At 39.0% G+C, this 15,737-nt stretch overlaps 1 protein-coding gene across 1 annotated transcript in view; it reads left to right on the top strand.

Moving 5' to 3' along the window:
- Nucleotides 1–15,737, top strand: part of RSF1 (remodeling and spacing factor 1) — a 60,473-nt gene that overhangs the window by 19,126 nt on the left and 25,610 nt on the right. The window contains exons 2-5 of the mRNA XM_066572300.1: nt 5,754–5,845; nt 10,155–10,247; nt 10,870–11,075; nt 13,035–13,192. Coding sequence (XP_066428397.1) covers nt 5,754–5,845; nt 10,155–10,247; nt 10,870–11,075; nt 13,035–13,192 — 549 coding nt within the window. The remainder of the gene's footprint in view (nt 1–5,753; nt 5,846–10,154; nt 10,248–10,869; nt 11,076–13,034; nt 13,193–15,737) is intronic.

Below are 15,737 nucleotides of genomic sequence, written 5' to 3'. Positions count from 1 at the left end.
AGGATGCAGCTCTGCTAGCAAGGTCTGTTATGCTGGTGATGCAACTTACTAAAAGAACTGGGGTAGAAAAGGCATTTTGGTCCCAGTTCAGAGCACTTTCCCTGTTGGTCATGATTTGTTTGCAAGCGGCAGTGAAAGAGGTGGTGAGTGGGTTCCTTGCATGGGGGTGTGTAGGAGGGGGTTTACCAGCGGGATAAAAATCTTACCTTTGCTGGCTAATGTTAGAGAGACCCGTGCTCTGAATAGTCCAGGTAAGAAGAGAATCTTCTAATACGTATTTGTACAGACAAGAGAGATAAATGTTCTCAGATATTTGTGTGAAAATGATCTAGCTGGTGAGCATCCAGATTTCAAAGTACTTTCCTAGGATAACAATGTCATTTAAATGTGAGTGTGGTTTGTTTGTTTGTAATGCCTGCCAACAATCTTTCTAGGAACAGGATATAAAACTGCTACTTGGTGACTTGTTCATTCTGTTTTGATCTGTGGTTTAATTACAGCATGTTTAATTGCTCTTTTCATTCACTCAGGAGGCAGAGCAGTTTCATTTTTTCCCCTTTCCTGTGTGCCTTTTTTTTTTTTTTTTTTTTTTTTTTGTAGGCACACAGTTTGGTAGGATAATACTCATCAAATGATTCAGAAAATAAGATATTTAGATTGTCCTTTCAAACAGGAACAACTGCTCTTTTTCTCACGAGGTCACATGATTCCCATTTATTATTTTTATGCCAAACTTGCTGTGTGAAGATGAGGCTCCTTTAGTGCCACAGTTTTTTTTACCAGAGGTTTACTAAATTTTCTTGCCTGGGTTCAAACTAGGGAGTTTTATCTTCCCATGTATTTAACATGCCAAGCCTGCCATTTTTCTCTGATCTATAAACTTCTGTGAATAACTAAAAGGGTCTCACATTTTCCTTATATTGAGTTAAGAAACAAGTTAGATAGTTCTTAAGAATATTTATGTTATCATAAACCAAAGGGGAGATGTTGTTCCCTTTCTTTGACTCAGTGTTTGCTAATTGTTTAATGAAACAGATGAGGGACTTCTAGATTAGTTTCAACTAAAGAGAAGACAAGATGTTTGCTGCCTCAGACTGCTCATGGGACTTCAGACTTTACACAGAAATTAAGGAGAATATTAAAGATGCTGGAAATGTGGTCACATGCCTATTGGGGACTCTTGTGCCTTTCGTAAGGGATGCAGCTGACTCGTTTTAAGCAAATTTATGCCTAAGGATCTGTCTGTAAAGGGAATTAACTGCATGGTTAGCGTGATAAGTGGTAAATCATCAGAATGGTTTAGGTTGGAAGGGACCCTAAAGATCATACCAACCACCCTGCTCTGGGCCAGGACACCCTTCACCAGACCACACTCCTGCAAGCCCCATCCAACCTGGCCTTGAGCACTTGCAGGGGTGGGGCATCCCCTGCTTCTCTGTGCTGCCTGTTCCATGGTGGCCACGTGCTGACTCTTTACTGATGTCTGAGGAGATGCTCCTGCCTTTGTCTGTTCCTCCAGGGCAGCTCCCTCCAGCACAGCAGAGTGATTTGAGCTGGGTGGAAACCGTCTCCTATTTGCCATTAAACTCCATGCAGGGTGCCAGTAGCTAATCCACATCAGCTGTGTGCAGGGTGCTGAGAGCTGCCTTCCCTTAGGAGAAGGGAGGTGGGAGATCATTAATGATCTCATCAATCTCAGCTGTCCTCTGGCTCAGTGTGGTGTTATTTGACAGCGCAGTCATAGTGTGCAGAAGTAATTTTGGTCAAGGTAGAAGGATGAAAAAGAATATATGGTTAATGGAAATATTTGCCATGTATGTCTTATGAGTCATTTTATTTCCTACACTTGCCAAAACAAGTTAGCATGGAAAATGGTTTACTAGTGTAACTGGGAAGACCTGTTTGTGTTCGTGAAGCATGAAAACTGCCAGCGGCCTTTGCATCCCAGAGTTTTATTTTTTGTTCCCTCCACCCCAGGTCCCCCCAGCACTAAGAATTCACTGTTCTCTTCCTGGATCCCAGAAAAGGACAGTAGGCACAGGCTTTGTAAGCCACATCAGTACCAGGTGGTCTGTGTAGATCACGGTTCCAATCCTCCTCTCTGTGTCCAGCACTCCAGATCTGCTTTTATACCAAGGTTTTTTTGTTAATAATAACTTTCAAAATAACAGATTCCCCCATCCTCCTTCTGGATTCAGGATTTGGTCATATTTTCTGTCTTCATCCTCTGTTTCAGAGTTTTTTAGGTGAGTCGTAAGCCTTTTTGTTTTGGCAGGGAAAATAAGCAGGGGTGAAATGGGGTTATGGTTACATGAGAAGTTGTCTTTAATCTGTGGTTGTGTAGGTGTTTGAAAGTTACAGCTTTTCTAGCCAGCTGATGGGGTTTTCACATGTTTGTATGTTTTCTCTTCCATTTCAATTATTCTGATGTTCCTGAATTTATTAGACATGTGACTGATGTATAGGATGCTCCCTGAAATGCTGGAATAGACAGAATAGTGTTCAAAGGACACTTGTGTGAGGCCCAGATGACAACCTCCCTCCAGGAAAGTGTAGGGTTTAACAAATGGGCTGAACTCCACCAGAAGCTTTATAATGGTTTAGGGTGACTCATTCTTCCTCGCTTATGACTTCTTCCTATGAAAAGTATGTATTTTTGAATATCTAGAAGAATGCACCATGCTTTAATTATAGTCAATTCTTTGAAATATTTGTACAGCACTTTTGTAAAAGAAGAACTGCTAGTGCACAGTCTCCTGGTGTTTTCTCCACTGCTTAAGCATATTCTGAGAAGGTTTTAGAGAACTCCCATATTACGTTCCAGAGAGATCAAAGTTTTATAAAAGTTTGAGAATCTAATTCATATTTAGAGGGTTTTTTTAATATGTTCCATCATGCTTTTTTGACCAGAATCTCACACACAATGGCAATTATACAAGAAGGATGCTGTGTATTGTTCCTTCCCTTATGTGAAATTTTTACAAATGCAGAACATTGTTACACAAGTTGCTGAAATGAGTGATGCGGGTCCCATATGAAGGAGATGAAATTTTGCAAAGGAGATAGTAGTCTACTGTTGTTATTTGTTGAAACCAGCCGGCAGCACAACCCAAAATAATTATGCTCATTCTCTTTGGTGTTATGTTCTTTCTCTTACATATAGCATAGAACAATTTTGTAAAAATGATCCTTCCTGGTGTCTCAATTCAATGAACTCTTGTCAGGAATTCTCTCTATAGTCTGGACAAAAGTAAGTTAATTTACAGTTATGCAGGTTCAATGCATTTCTGAGAAGATTGAAGTTTTAGTTGTGTTTACTAGTGCGATTTTACTCCCTGCCAGCTAAGTGCTTTGGGAGAGATTTGCCACCACTCTTTAGCTTTCCAAGGCCATCTCCTTAGCTGGCGTTTTTGGACAAGTCAGCTGTACATCCTGTATTATTTACAGTTACTTTGGATTCAATACAGTTTGTTTCTCAGTCCTGTAGGCTTCTGCTCCTGTGGCTATTGGGGCATGTGGCTGGTCAGGCTGCACTTCACACACTCCCTAGAGAGCAAACTAGACATCAGTTTTCTTCTCCAAACCTCCTGCCTCCTTCATTATACCAGGCATGTACGGTGGGATTCCTCTCAGAGAAGGGAAGAGGCAAAAAGCCAGCCGAGAAATCCAGTCAGTAATATTGCATAATACATGAAAAGCATCTTGAAAGGATAGTAAACAGAGAATGGATATGAAGTGTTCAGTGAAATTTGTAAAAGTCATCACATTGATGCATCATGAAGATCCTAGAAGTACAAGAGCTGAAATGCTGAAACTGAGACAAGTGACATTTCTGTAGATACTAACACAACTCACAGGAAGTGCTAATCCAAGAGCGTCCATATTACTCCAATTTTAAAAATTTTTCATGTTCTCCATTTTTTTCTCACACCAAAGCTCTAGCAGAGATTTTTGTGGTGACTGGGGATTTGATTATTTGAAACAAATCACCTGTGCTTCTTTAAACTAGGATTCCTATCAGTACATACCCATAAAAAGGTCTGATTAAAAACAAACAAAAAAGGATGCTGAACAAAAGCTTTGATTCAGCAAGATTTTGTATACTCTGGCTCAGTTCCATGTCACACAAACACAAGCAGAGGTTTAATTGTATGACTTAAAATAGATAGAATTGCTCATGTGTATAAAGTGCTTTGTGCTTAATTTTGTTAATGCCAGCTGCTTGGCACTTATTCGGGTTAAGACCTTTGATCTTGTTCCTTTTAAAATAGGTGTTAGTTCAAAATTATGAAAAGCATCAGTTTTGAGAAAAAGCAAGGAGAGGTACTAGGTGTCTTCAATATGTAATGGAAATATTATATGAAAATGGAATGAAAAAGAACAAGCCAGGACTTGTTGCTTATGAACTATCTGTACTGAAAAGAAGTCTCTTTGAGGATACCAGGCTGGTACGTTTTATGTTTATTTATTTAAGGAGTTTGTGTATGAAATTTCTTTATTTCTGAAACAACAAAAGCATTTTCATCAAACTGATATTTTAGCAACTCAGTATGTTCACCTGAAAGTTGAGGCATTTGATTGAAAGACAAAGGTTGGGTGATTTCAAGTAAGATATTGAAAAGATTAACACAAGTAATGTATAAATGAGTGAAAGAACAAACATCTCAGTGGTATCTACTTTACAACACACACATTTGATGTCCCAGCTGTTTATCCTGTGTCAAATATAATGCTACTGGACCAGCAGAAAAATCATAATCATAAATTATGAGAATAAAAATATTGGGTATAAAGCTTTCAACATGTGTGTGCTTGAAGTACTGAAAATGCTTTTAGAACATAAAATTGCGTGCACAGAGTAAGAGAAATAAAAATACTTGAAAAGTTAATTTTTGAAGTTCTTCTCAGCAAATTACAGATGAGAAAGCTGATGTCACTGGACATGTAGAATTTCATTAATAATTATCAATTACATATTTCTTAGAAGCTGTGCTACTCATTAACTTATAAAATCAGTGTTCTGCAAATTTGCCACTTGGTGGTGCCAAATTGATTTATAAATCACAGATGTGAGCTGAGACAAGCTGTTGAAATTGTTTCTAAGGCATGTACGCTAAGAGATACATAAATTTGCTTGGAAAACTTTGATTGTGTGACAGCACTGGTGCAGCTGTACTTAGCAACATTTCTGGCAACCATCCCTCAAGCCCCGTATCTGGGGTACCTCTCTGTCTGTCCAGTACAAGACAGAGTAAGTGTATAGCAAAGCTGCATCTATGAGAGTAGAGTTTCAGGAACATTTCTTCCATACCATGCACCTGGTGAAAAATAATTTGGATCCAGTGATATTCCAGGCATGGTGCATGGGGTTTCTGGCTTTGGGGTTTCTGAAGGCAGCTGCAGGTGTGCTGCTTGCAGTATTATTTTTGTGGGTGTTTGACTGGAATAGTTCCTGTACAGTTGTGGTTTTAACACTGCCAGAATTTCCACAGGTTTATCACGGAGCTTTATATCCTTGAATTGAAGGGTGATGATTATCCTAAATGTAAATCTAAACAAAAAGACTCATGATTAAATTAACCTTCCTCCATCTCTCAGTTGCAGGGCAACTCTTCAGCAGGCTTGAAGTTTCTGTTTTATTAAAATGTCTTAATTGTCACAGCATTTCAGTGTTAACAGTGTTTAGCATTGAAGAATATTTGCACCAGACTTAACAACTTCTTTTTTTATTTTTCTCTCCCTGAATACTACAGTCCCAAAAGAATTGGTGGAGCTTCACTTGAAACTGATGAGAAAGATTGGGAAGTCTGTCACAGCAGACAGATGGGAAAAATACTTGATCAAGGTACAGTATGCATGTTGTATTATTCTGCAATGCTGGAATATGGTTGTGATGAGCAGTTGTGTGAGCAAGCCCTAGTATGAGCTATAGGAGCCTTGGGCTGTGCCAGCATCAAGACACATACATCAGATCCCAGCTTGACTTGCAGTCTGCCTAGGCTTGTGAGAAAGAGGTCTCTGAAAATAGGCACCATCTTCTGCATGTAAAAGAGTGCCCACCCTCATAACTGGCAGGAAAATACTTTCTTGAATATTAAGAGCCTAAATAAAGAAGATTTAGTAGCCTGCAAATGGGTTAAATTGAGCAGAGATTTATACAGTAGCAGTTCATTGTATATCACTTGTCTGAATATGATTTAATTACTGTGATTTGGCTGAATTCATGCAGGAACTATACAGAGGTCTTGTAGTATGTGTTAATAATAAAAGAAAGTATTGCAGTGATTTATATCTGCATGATCAGAATGGCACAGCTAAGATGAAAATGTAATTATGCATCAGTAAAAATAGAGCATCCCATTGTTTTGCATAATTCTGTCTTGGTATTTTAATTGCAGCTGTGTCTTTGTTGACACTTTACATACAAATAGTTTCCAGTTTAAATAATTTACACTGCTTTAAAAAATAAGAATATATGGATAGTCAAAATTAATAGGTTACCATTTCCCCTCTGGATGTGTTCCATGTGTCTTTTAATCCACAGAATTGTAGTCTTGTTACTGTCTGTACAGCCGTGATCACATCTTGCTTAGAAATACAGCATCTTGGTAATAGCAACCATACAATTAATGGCACTTGGCAAATCCAGCTGCAGGTGTCCCCCTTAAATGCTGTCTGTAAGCTCTACAGAGGTATGAATTTGTCTTGAGGTTTGTGTACCCTTTAGGATGATGATGTTTTTAGGGCTGGGAATGTCTTGAGGAATAATGTGCTGAAAGGCCTTTGCTAATTCTGACCTGTTAACCAACTGTAAAGCATTGATGATAATCTTTAAAAATAGTAGTGTAATAATTCATGTAACTTGTGTGTACTTTGTGTATTACCAACTACTGTGGTTACTGAATTGTGTTAAATTCCTTAATAAATCCAAAAACCATTGCAGCAAACTGAGAAAACCCAACTCTGGCTCATGAACTTGTGTACCCCACTGGAGCCACTTACCAGTTGTGTGGTAAGCAGAAAGCAGGGCGATAAAACAAGTTTGAGGGAGTAGTTTGGAAAATCTTCTTCAAAGCAGTTTGGAAATTCTTCTTCAGGGAAGCAGTAAGGAAACCCTCCCTCACACCCCTGTTAAGACCAAGTAAGTGTTAATAAATTTTACTTCATTTAACAGTCTCCAGAGCTAACTTGAAGCTTATTCTGGCCAGTGGTTCAAAGGAACCTTGAAAAACAAAGGAATTTGAATATAACTAATTAGAAAGGTATGCTAATATTGTCCCCAATTCAAAGGAGTATGATTAATTTTGAAAAGCAAGGAAGAGTATTGGGAAATGCCACAAAAGCCAGGAAAAACTGAAAAGGTGTGGAACAACTGAGAGCATTTTTCCTTGATGCCTGCAGTATTGTTCCACGTATTATTGATGACACTCTAAGAGGCAAAGTTGACCTGGTTTTCTTTTGTTAGAAACTACTGATGTGTTCCTTTGATAAAATAGGGCTTGAAATATTCTAGATGTTCTTATTTAGGCAGAAACTTTAGTGGCGGGCATTCAGACTTACATGCTCTTAATATTTATGCATGTATGTATTATTATATTTTGTTTATATGCCAACTAATTATAAAACTTGCCTCACTTGACTGTTGTGCATATAAAGAGTATCATAAAAACTGTCTCTGAGCTGTGGCTGGTATTTTGACAGATGGATATATTTTGGGATAGGAAGTGAACATGGTAATTGAGAGTTCTTTCCCGTCCCTCTTTTGGTGGTGAACCACCCAAGTTGGATCCACCAGCATGTGCACTAGTTTTTTATGGAAGAAAATGGCTGTAGGTCTCTGTGAGTCTGACTTTCGTCCTCTGCACAAGGAATGTCTTGTGGTCATGTCATGTGTGGCTGAGGGAAAGAAATGCCTGGTCCTAAGCATTCCAAGAACCAAGAGGGAGGGTCCAGCTTAGCTGATTTTGAGAAACATGTAGTGAGGTCACATTGCACTGTCTCCTGACAAAGTGTTTTACTTAACTAATGTCAAAAATAACTTATATTTTTATACAGAGAAGATTTCTCTGCATTGCTCCATCTGAAACCTTCAACATAAAATCAGCACGTTCTGAACACGTTTCTGATTGTTAGAATTCAGATGTTTGTAGTCCCACCCAAGGAGACTCCTCTGTCAAGGAGACTCCTCTTTCATGTTCCTGTTTTCCTTGTTTAAAGTGAACATTTGGCATGGTAATAGTGTTGGATGCCATCATATCTGCTTTGGAATTATTTGAGAGAGATTTCTTGCAAGGTGGGAAGGTGCTGACCACTCTTAGCATGCAGAAGCCAGGAGTTTCTGCATGCAGCAGCTTTGTGATCAGTGTGAAGCATCCTCTCTGGGAAGGCAGAGACTAAGATTTCAGCAGAGCCTGGATCAATGAGATGTAGTTCAGGGTTGTGACAACACTTGTCAGGAGAAAGCACAATTATCTGGTTTTTAATTATTGAAATGTAGTCATTTCAGTTTGAACAGATGCTTCATCAGCTCTGATGTCTCGAAGCTTTTGCTTTGACAGTCACACACTTTGTAGCGCATGAAGCTTCTCATTATTGCTCTCATACTTAATGACTAAGGAATGAGCAGCAACTGGCATATGCCCTGAGCAAGGGTTTTGATATAGAGTTTCCCAGTGTTCTTCATATTACGTGGTTGAAAAGGAGAGAGAAAGTAGAATAGCTTCATTTTGTGAGTGAGCAGCGATTGTCTCCTGCTGTGAGCTTTGGCTTGGCATCAGAGAAGTCCCTATGCAATATTCTTTAACCTCAGAGCAGGAAAAACTGCTCTTCAGCAGGATCCCTTGTGACCAGTGTTCTTCACTGTTTTCTGTAGGTCACAGCTTAAAGTCATGCTTTATGGTGTGCCTGAGCTGATCTAACTACAGGCTTACCCTTGTGCCACCTGAGAAGTGGTGTCAGTACTGGGGTAGTGGAGGGTTGGTAGTGTGGCTGTGGGGACAGGGGAGGGGTAGCAGCCTCTTTGCTTGATTGGAGCCCAGGTGGCTTGTTTTACATTATGAATCAGTTAATCTGTACCTTTGGTGGGTGAAATTCAGGATTATTTTTGCTGCTGTTTCCAAAGAAAGCTGCATTCAGATGTGATTGGCAGGTTTCTAAGTAGCTTGGTAACTGTATCTTACTTTAATAATAATTTGTTGACTGGGAGACTGCCCTGTTCTCATTGAGTCCAGCCTTGTAGAGTGAAGGGCAGCAGCACCTCATGCACTGATTTGACAGTTGTGATTCAGCAGTGGCACTTCAAAATAATTCCAGCTGGAGGTGTAGCTGTGATCAGCTTTTGCCTCCTCATGGGTATTTCCACTGGAATAGCCTCACTGACTGGAGATCCCAGCATGTGTCCTCAGCCGATGAGCAGCTTGTCTCTTCTCTGAAAATTGGCTTAAGCACATCTGAGTTGTTTAGGAGGAGAGGGAATTTCTTCTTCACCTTTATTATTTGAGCTCATGCTGATTCAATCTATTTCTCCTCTACTGCTGCTTTTTCTGGTGATAAAATTTTTTCCCTATATTGGTGTGGTTGAATTTATTTGCTTTAAGTAAATTGAAATTGGCTATATTTAAAATATTTTAAAATATTTGTCAAGCAGCTTGAAGCTCAAGATATTTTGTAAAGAGTAATAATTCCATGGTGTGGAGTGAGTAGCAGTTGCATTTGTTATCTGCAGTAGAGTTGAAGTACTCAGAGGGCCCCAAGAGACCCTGGCAATTTGTCTGCTAAGTGCTGCAAGGAGATATAATAGGAAGTCATGTCTGCTTGAGGGAATTTATATTCTAAATAGACAGAAATAGAAAAAGTGAGATATGTGTACAGCAAAGACAATAATACCTTTCCATTCCAGAATCATGCTACCTAATTTAGGATGTTTAGGGAATCTGGTGGTGATCAGGACCTCGATGATCTCCTCTTCCATAAAAATTCAACAGTGCTTGCTAATGTGCCTCAGCTTTACTTTTTGTTTTTCTGTAAGACTTTCTTGACTGCAATCCCAAAAAGATCACATATAATTAATTATTGTGGTAAGGTACTACTAATAAAAAAATTTAAAGTTGCTTTTTTCTCCTAACCTTAAATTATGCTTATTTCATTTGTAACAGATATGTCAAGAATTCAACAGCACTTGGGCTTGGGAGATGGAAAAAAAAGGATACCTAGAAATGAGTGTTGAATGCAAACTGGGGATTCTGAAGGTACACATTCATCATCTAAGGTTCTAAATTACTGCTTGCTCACTCACTTTAAGGTCTTGCAAACTTAGCTTGACTGAACCATAAGCACATATATTAAATATAGACCTGATCTTGAACAGACATAATATTATTCATTATAGTGAGATGAATGTAACTGCATGTAACACTTTGCTTGCATATTTTTCACATTTTGTGTGAAAATAGTCTCATGCTTACTGCTTTGTCAAGAGCTCTTTGCCTGTGTACTACACACTTTGAAATGCGTTTGTTTCCTTGCTGAATTCCAAAGGCAAAATGGGACTTCATCTTTTGTGGTCTTGACAAAATTGTCAGGGTTGGTTCCAAGTTATGTATGGGTTCTGTTGTAGAATGAGATAATTTGTGCTCTGTAATAAAATTTGAGAATTAGCTTTCTAAACCAGCCAGGTTAAAAAAAAAAACCAAAACCAACCCTTGTTTCTCATTTAAAAACAACATGGTCTGGAAAAAACCTATAGCTACAGCTGACACACAAAACCAACAGAGAGAGGCCTAAAAACAAGTCACACTGAAGTGAAATGAGTTGATTTTCTTCTTTCTGTTTATATTTTTGATATCTTACCAGTCTTTTTTACTTTTTCAGTATCTCTGCGAATGTCAGTTTGATGACAATCTGAAGTTTAAGAATATCATTAACGAGGAGGATGCTGACGCCATGCGTCTGCAGCCCATTGGTCGGGACAAGGATGGCCTCATGTACTGGTATCAGCTGGATCAAGAGCATAATGTCAGGATGTACATAGAAGAACAGGATGACCAGGATGGATCCACTTGGAAGTGCATTGTTAGGTATTCCTTTTTTTATTTTGTGCGGTTTTTAGCTGTTTGTCACTCAGGCTCAGAAATGTCTTTCAATAAATCTTCATTTCTCACGCAGTAGGATTCATGACAGTGGGATTTTCTGCATTGAATCTATGTTCTAGTGAAAAATCATGTACAGAAATAACTCAGAGATTTGTTGGTGGCAGCCATCACATAATATGTTTCCTGCCAGTTCAAGCTGCTATGAGTATATAGAAAGGGTAGCAAGAGAAGACTGTCTTGAGGATGATGGCTCCATATTCCTTACTGGCCAGCTAAATGCCTTAGAAAGTAGAACACTCCTGCTTCTTTAACTTCAGCTTTGTTAGGAAAGCTCCAAGTAGACAGATTTGTTCTTGGGGAAATTATAATGCAATTATTCCTGTTGGAAGGAAGCTAGAGGAGGCCAAGGAGGTGTTTAGAGGGCTGGAGTATCTCTCCTATGAAGACAGGCTGAGAGACTTGGGATTGTCCAGCCAGGAGAAGAAGAGGGTCCAGGGAGAACTCGGAGCCCTTGCTAGTACCTAAAGGGGTTCAGGAAAAGGCAAGAGGGATTTGTTAGAGGGATGTGTAGTGACAGGACAAGGGGGAATGGGTCCAAACTGACAGAGGGCAGATTTAGATTTAGTGTTACAGAAGAGTTCTGTGAGAGTGGTGAGGCAGTGGCGCAGGTTGCTTAGAGAAGCTGTGGCTGCCCCGTTGCAGGAAGTCTTCAAGGCCAGATTTGATAAGGCTTTGAGCAACTTGGTCTTGTAGAAGTCCGTGCCCATGGCAGGGAAGTTGGAATGGCTTGGTCTTTAAAGGTCCCTTCCAACCCAAACTGTCTGCAGGTTATTTACACTGCCATGACTTCAGTAACTGAGGGAGTCGTGCAGAAGTATTTAAGCCACTATCAACAGACCATAGAATGATAAGCATCACTGCGAGTTACATGTATACAGCTGTTGTAGGGGAATAAAGTAATTGTGTCCAGACAAACAGATTAAGAGGTGATCCATGCATCATCTGTCTCTTCCATGCATTATAGACTCCAAAATTCATTGCCAAAGGAAGAAGAAACCAGGGTTCTGCTGGGAAGGTTCTAACACTCCACACTCACAGCAGAAAACCACAGTAATGCATTAAGAAATCTGAAATGGTTTTAAAACCTGTGAGACTCCACATATTGTGATTATTGCCAGCTTCCTTTCTTTCTGTAAACTTGGGAAAAACAAATTGCTGAACACTGACTTTGAAAAACAGATGTGAGAGCCTTATTATTCTAGTCCATTAAGAAAGCAATGACTGTTCAATCATGGCTCAAATTCTTTATAAATTAAGGTGAATTTTTTTAATAGTTGGATGTGCAGCATAAATAAGGAGTTACAGTGCACTGAGATTCACTCTCAGACAGATGTGCACCAATGATTTTGCTGTCATAACTTGAGTTGATGGAGTTTTCTAGACAACTTGGTGTTGTTTGTTGCATGTGCTAAGGATAAGCACTTGCAAAAAATATCTAAATTATTTGCTGTTTGCTTTTGCAAATTTCACTCAAATTATATGGTTGCTTCTTTGGTGCATGAGCAGAGAGCTGTTGTTTGTTCACTGCTGAGAGAAAAAAAGAAACAGCAAAGAATAATCAGCGATTGTTAATGAGAGGGTAATTAATAACAGAACAAGTAGCAGCTTGGAGCTGGACCCAGCAGTAGTTGAGTTGAGATAGTTAAGTAGATATGGTCCTTCCAAAAGCAATATTTTTATTTTGGTATGGATAAATTGAAAGGTTTCTGACTGCAAAGGTGCAGCCACTGGTGGGACAAGCATTTCAGTTTGCTTGTGTTTTCACTATATAACTCTGTAAGGTTTTCAGGGTAATTAATTTAAGGAGATAATGTTTGTTTACTCTTCATGAATCCCTTTGGGGTAAGTAAGTGGCTTATCAGACAGTGTGTTTTTCTCTTCTAGAAACCGCAATGAGCTTGCTGAGACCCTTGAGCTCTTGAAAGCGCAAATTGATCCTGCTCTGTTGAAAAACAACAATTCTCAGCAGGAGAATTCATCACGTGAAAGTCCAAGCATAGAAGATGAGGACACCAAAAAGGGTGAAGAAGCAGCCACACAAGGTTTTCTGCCTTCTTTTCTTAAAGTTTGAGTGTTTTGCTGTGGCAATGTTAGAATTTTCAGCCTCAAAAAAAGTTACTGTGTTAGTTTAGGACTTTAAAAAAGCAAATCAAGTAAATATTGAATACTTTGAAATTCTGAATATATTTGGAGGTTTTTCAATACATATTTAATCTCAAACACTTATTTATAGGAAGAGAGCTGTGTAAAAAATGTTTTCTCAGTAGCTATTTTTTTGTGTACATTTTGTATAATATTGTAAATCCTCATTATTGTATGTTTTTGTGGAGCATTGATCCACTGCCAAACTTCTCCTGGTTTAGCAACATTAAAATTTGAAAAAGAAAAGAAATCTGCTTGTGCAATGCCATGATTGAAATCAAGACTGTATTGGGTGTGGTGTTTATTCTTGCTTTTGAATTAGAATCAGAAAAATATAGGTTATTTCCTTAAATGTTTCACAGTTGACACAATATTTCAAGAAGACATGAACTTAAGTTAAAACAATTTAAAAAGCTAAAACATTGTTGAAGTGAGGCTGTCCTTATCTGCCTCCATTATATTGTTGTTATTAAAATCACAGAATTATGTAGGTTGGAAAAGATCTCCAAGATCAAAGCCAAGAACCTTTTTCCTTCCTTATTATCATGTCATTGCACATATTTAGTAACTTGCCTGACTTGTTGGTTTGTGCATTGGTTTTGCTAAGTATCAGTCAGCCTGAAGTATTTGACTTTTTAAGAATCTGGTCTTCTTTTAGGTCATGAAAAACTAGAAGCCTGTTATCCCAAGTAATTTTACCCCTTTTACTACCTGGTCTTATTATTTTGTTAAAATGCAGGAAAATATTTTTACAATCAGAAGCAAATTTTAAGTATTCTGGTGTGTTAGTTGGTGTTTCTGCAAATGTGTTGAAGTTAACTGGATATGTGGAATTAGCCAAGGCTTGTCTTGGTTTTGAGTATCAGAGAGAAGGAATTACTATTGTATTTTTCTTTGCAACAAGTGGTGTAGAACAGAAGAAATAAATATTTAGGTAAAATTGGAGTTGTTGTGGAGGTACTAAGACATGATTGTAGAAATGATGGTAAATTGTGATAAAACCCACCAGAATTATCTTTCAGTCCTAGGCATTTCCAATATCTAACTCTGCATATAGGTGTCAACACAACCAGCATAGTTACCAACACTGCAGAATTAATTCCATGTACTGATTGTGCTTTTGTCTCAGTCAAGCCAATTTAAATCATCTGATTAAGACCTCTTCTTCAGATACAATTTTGCTTTACGTTGAATTCAGGAGCAGCCATTTTAAATGTCTCTACTGTAGATAATTCCCCAAATCCTGTGGCACACTCACCTGGCTCAGTACTTGCATTAGGCTGTGTATTGGTGTAAAAATCACCTCTAGGCACTAGTTGCAGAATCATAGAATAGTTTGGGTTGAAAGGCATCTTTAAAGGCCATTTAGTCCAACCTCCCTGTGATAAGCAGAGACATCTTCTACTGGATCGATTTGTGCAGAGCCCCATTCAGCCTGACCTTGAACACTTCCAGGCATGGAGCAGCCACAACTTTGCTGGGCAACCTGTGCCTCACCATCCTCACAGTGAAGAATTTTTTCCAAATATCTAATCTAAATTACTCTTCTCTTAGTTTAAAGCCCTTCCCCCTTGTCCTGTCACTCCATGCCCTTGTCAAAAGTCTTTAAGACCCCTTGATGTACTGCAAGATACTGTAAGGTCTTTCCAGTTCTTTCTCCAGGCTGTCTCTCAGCCTGTCCACAGCAGAGATGCTCCAACCCTCTGAGCATCTTCATGGCCTCATTCCTACAGGTACATGTCCCATGTATGTAATGAATAATGAAATTATTTACATTTGCGGTGATTTGAGTGCTGTCAGTGTGTTCACAGAACATTCCTTAGAGCCTTTCAGTTGAGAAACTGTAGTATCTCCTCCTTGTAGTCCAGGGACTGCACTGAAGGCCCTACTAAGAGGTAGGGAAAATATGCTGGAAGACCTGACACTTGTTGGCTTTGGCCATTTTCCACAAATCATTGAATTAGTACATGCAAATACATGGTAACCTAACCCAGTGCTTATATGTTTACTGGCCTGACTGACTCTAGTAGTGTTAGGAGAGCTTGTGCGTTGACTGAATCATTTTGTGTACGTGTGAAAGGTTTTGTGATTAGTTCAGGGAGTTAAACTATAGAACATGTATTGATTTTTGGTATGGAGAGGTTTTGGGATTCTGGTGATCCTTAATGAAGTTTGGGAGAAAGCTGTAGGTGATGGGAAGAAATGGCTGAGCAAAGTTTAGACAGACAGAAATAGAGGGAAAGTGGAAGAACTTGGACACAGAGAAAATACCTCATTCTCACTGCTAGAGACAGATATCTTTGCAGAGGCAGTTATAGGGGCTCTGATTGGGCATCACTTCTCTGAAGGGGCAAACCCAGCCTTGAGCCTTCAAAATGTGCACCTTTAAAGCACCTTGCCACTTCTGGAGCCTTAGAGATGCATCTTTACTGTACTGATACTGAG

The sequence above is a fragment of the Molothrus aeneus genome, chromosome 2 (genome assembly GCF_037042795.1).
Source record: "Molothrus aeneus isolate 106 chromosome 2, BPBGC_Maene_1.0, whole genome shotgun sequence".
Classification (NCBI taxonomy): domain Eukaryota; kingdom Metazoa; phylum Chordata; class Aves; order Passeriformes; family Icteridae; genus Molothrus; species Molothrus aeneus.
Note: the sequence above shows the minus strand (reverse complement) of the source record. Positions and strands in the feature narration are given on the sequence as shown.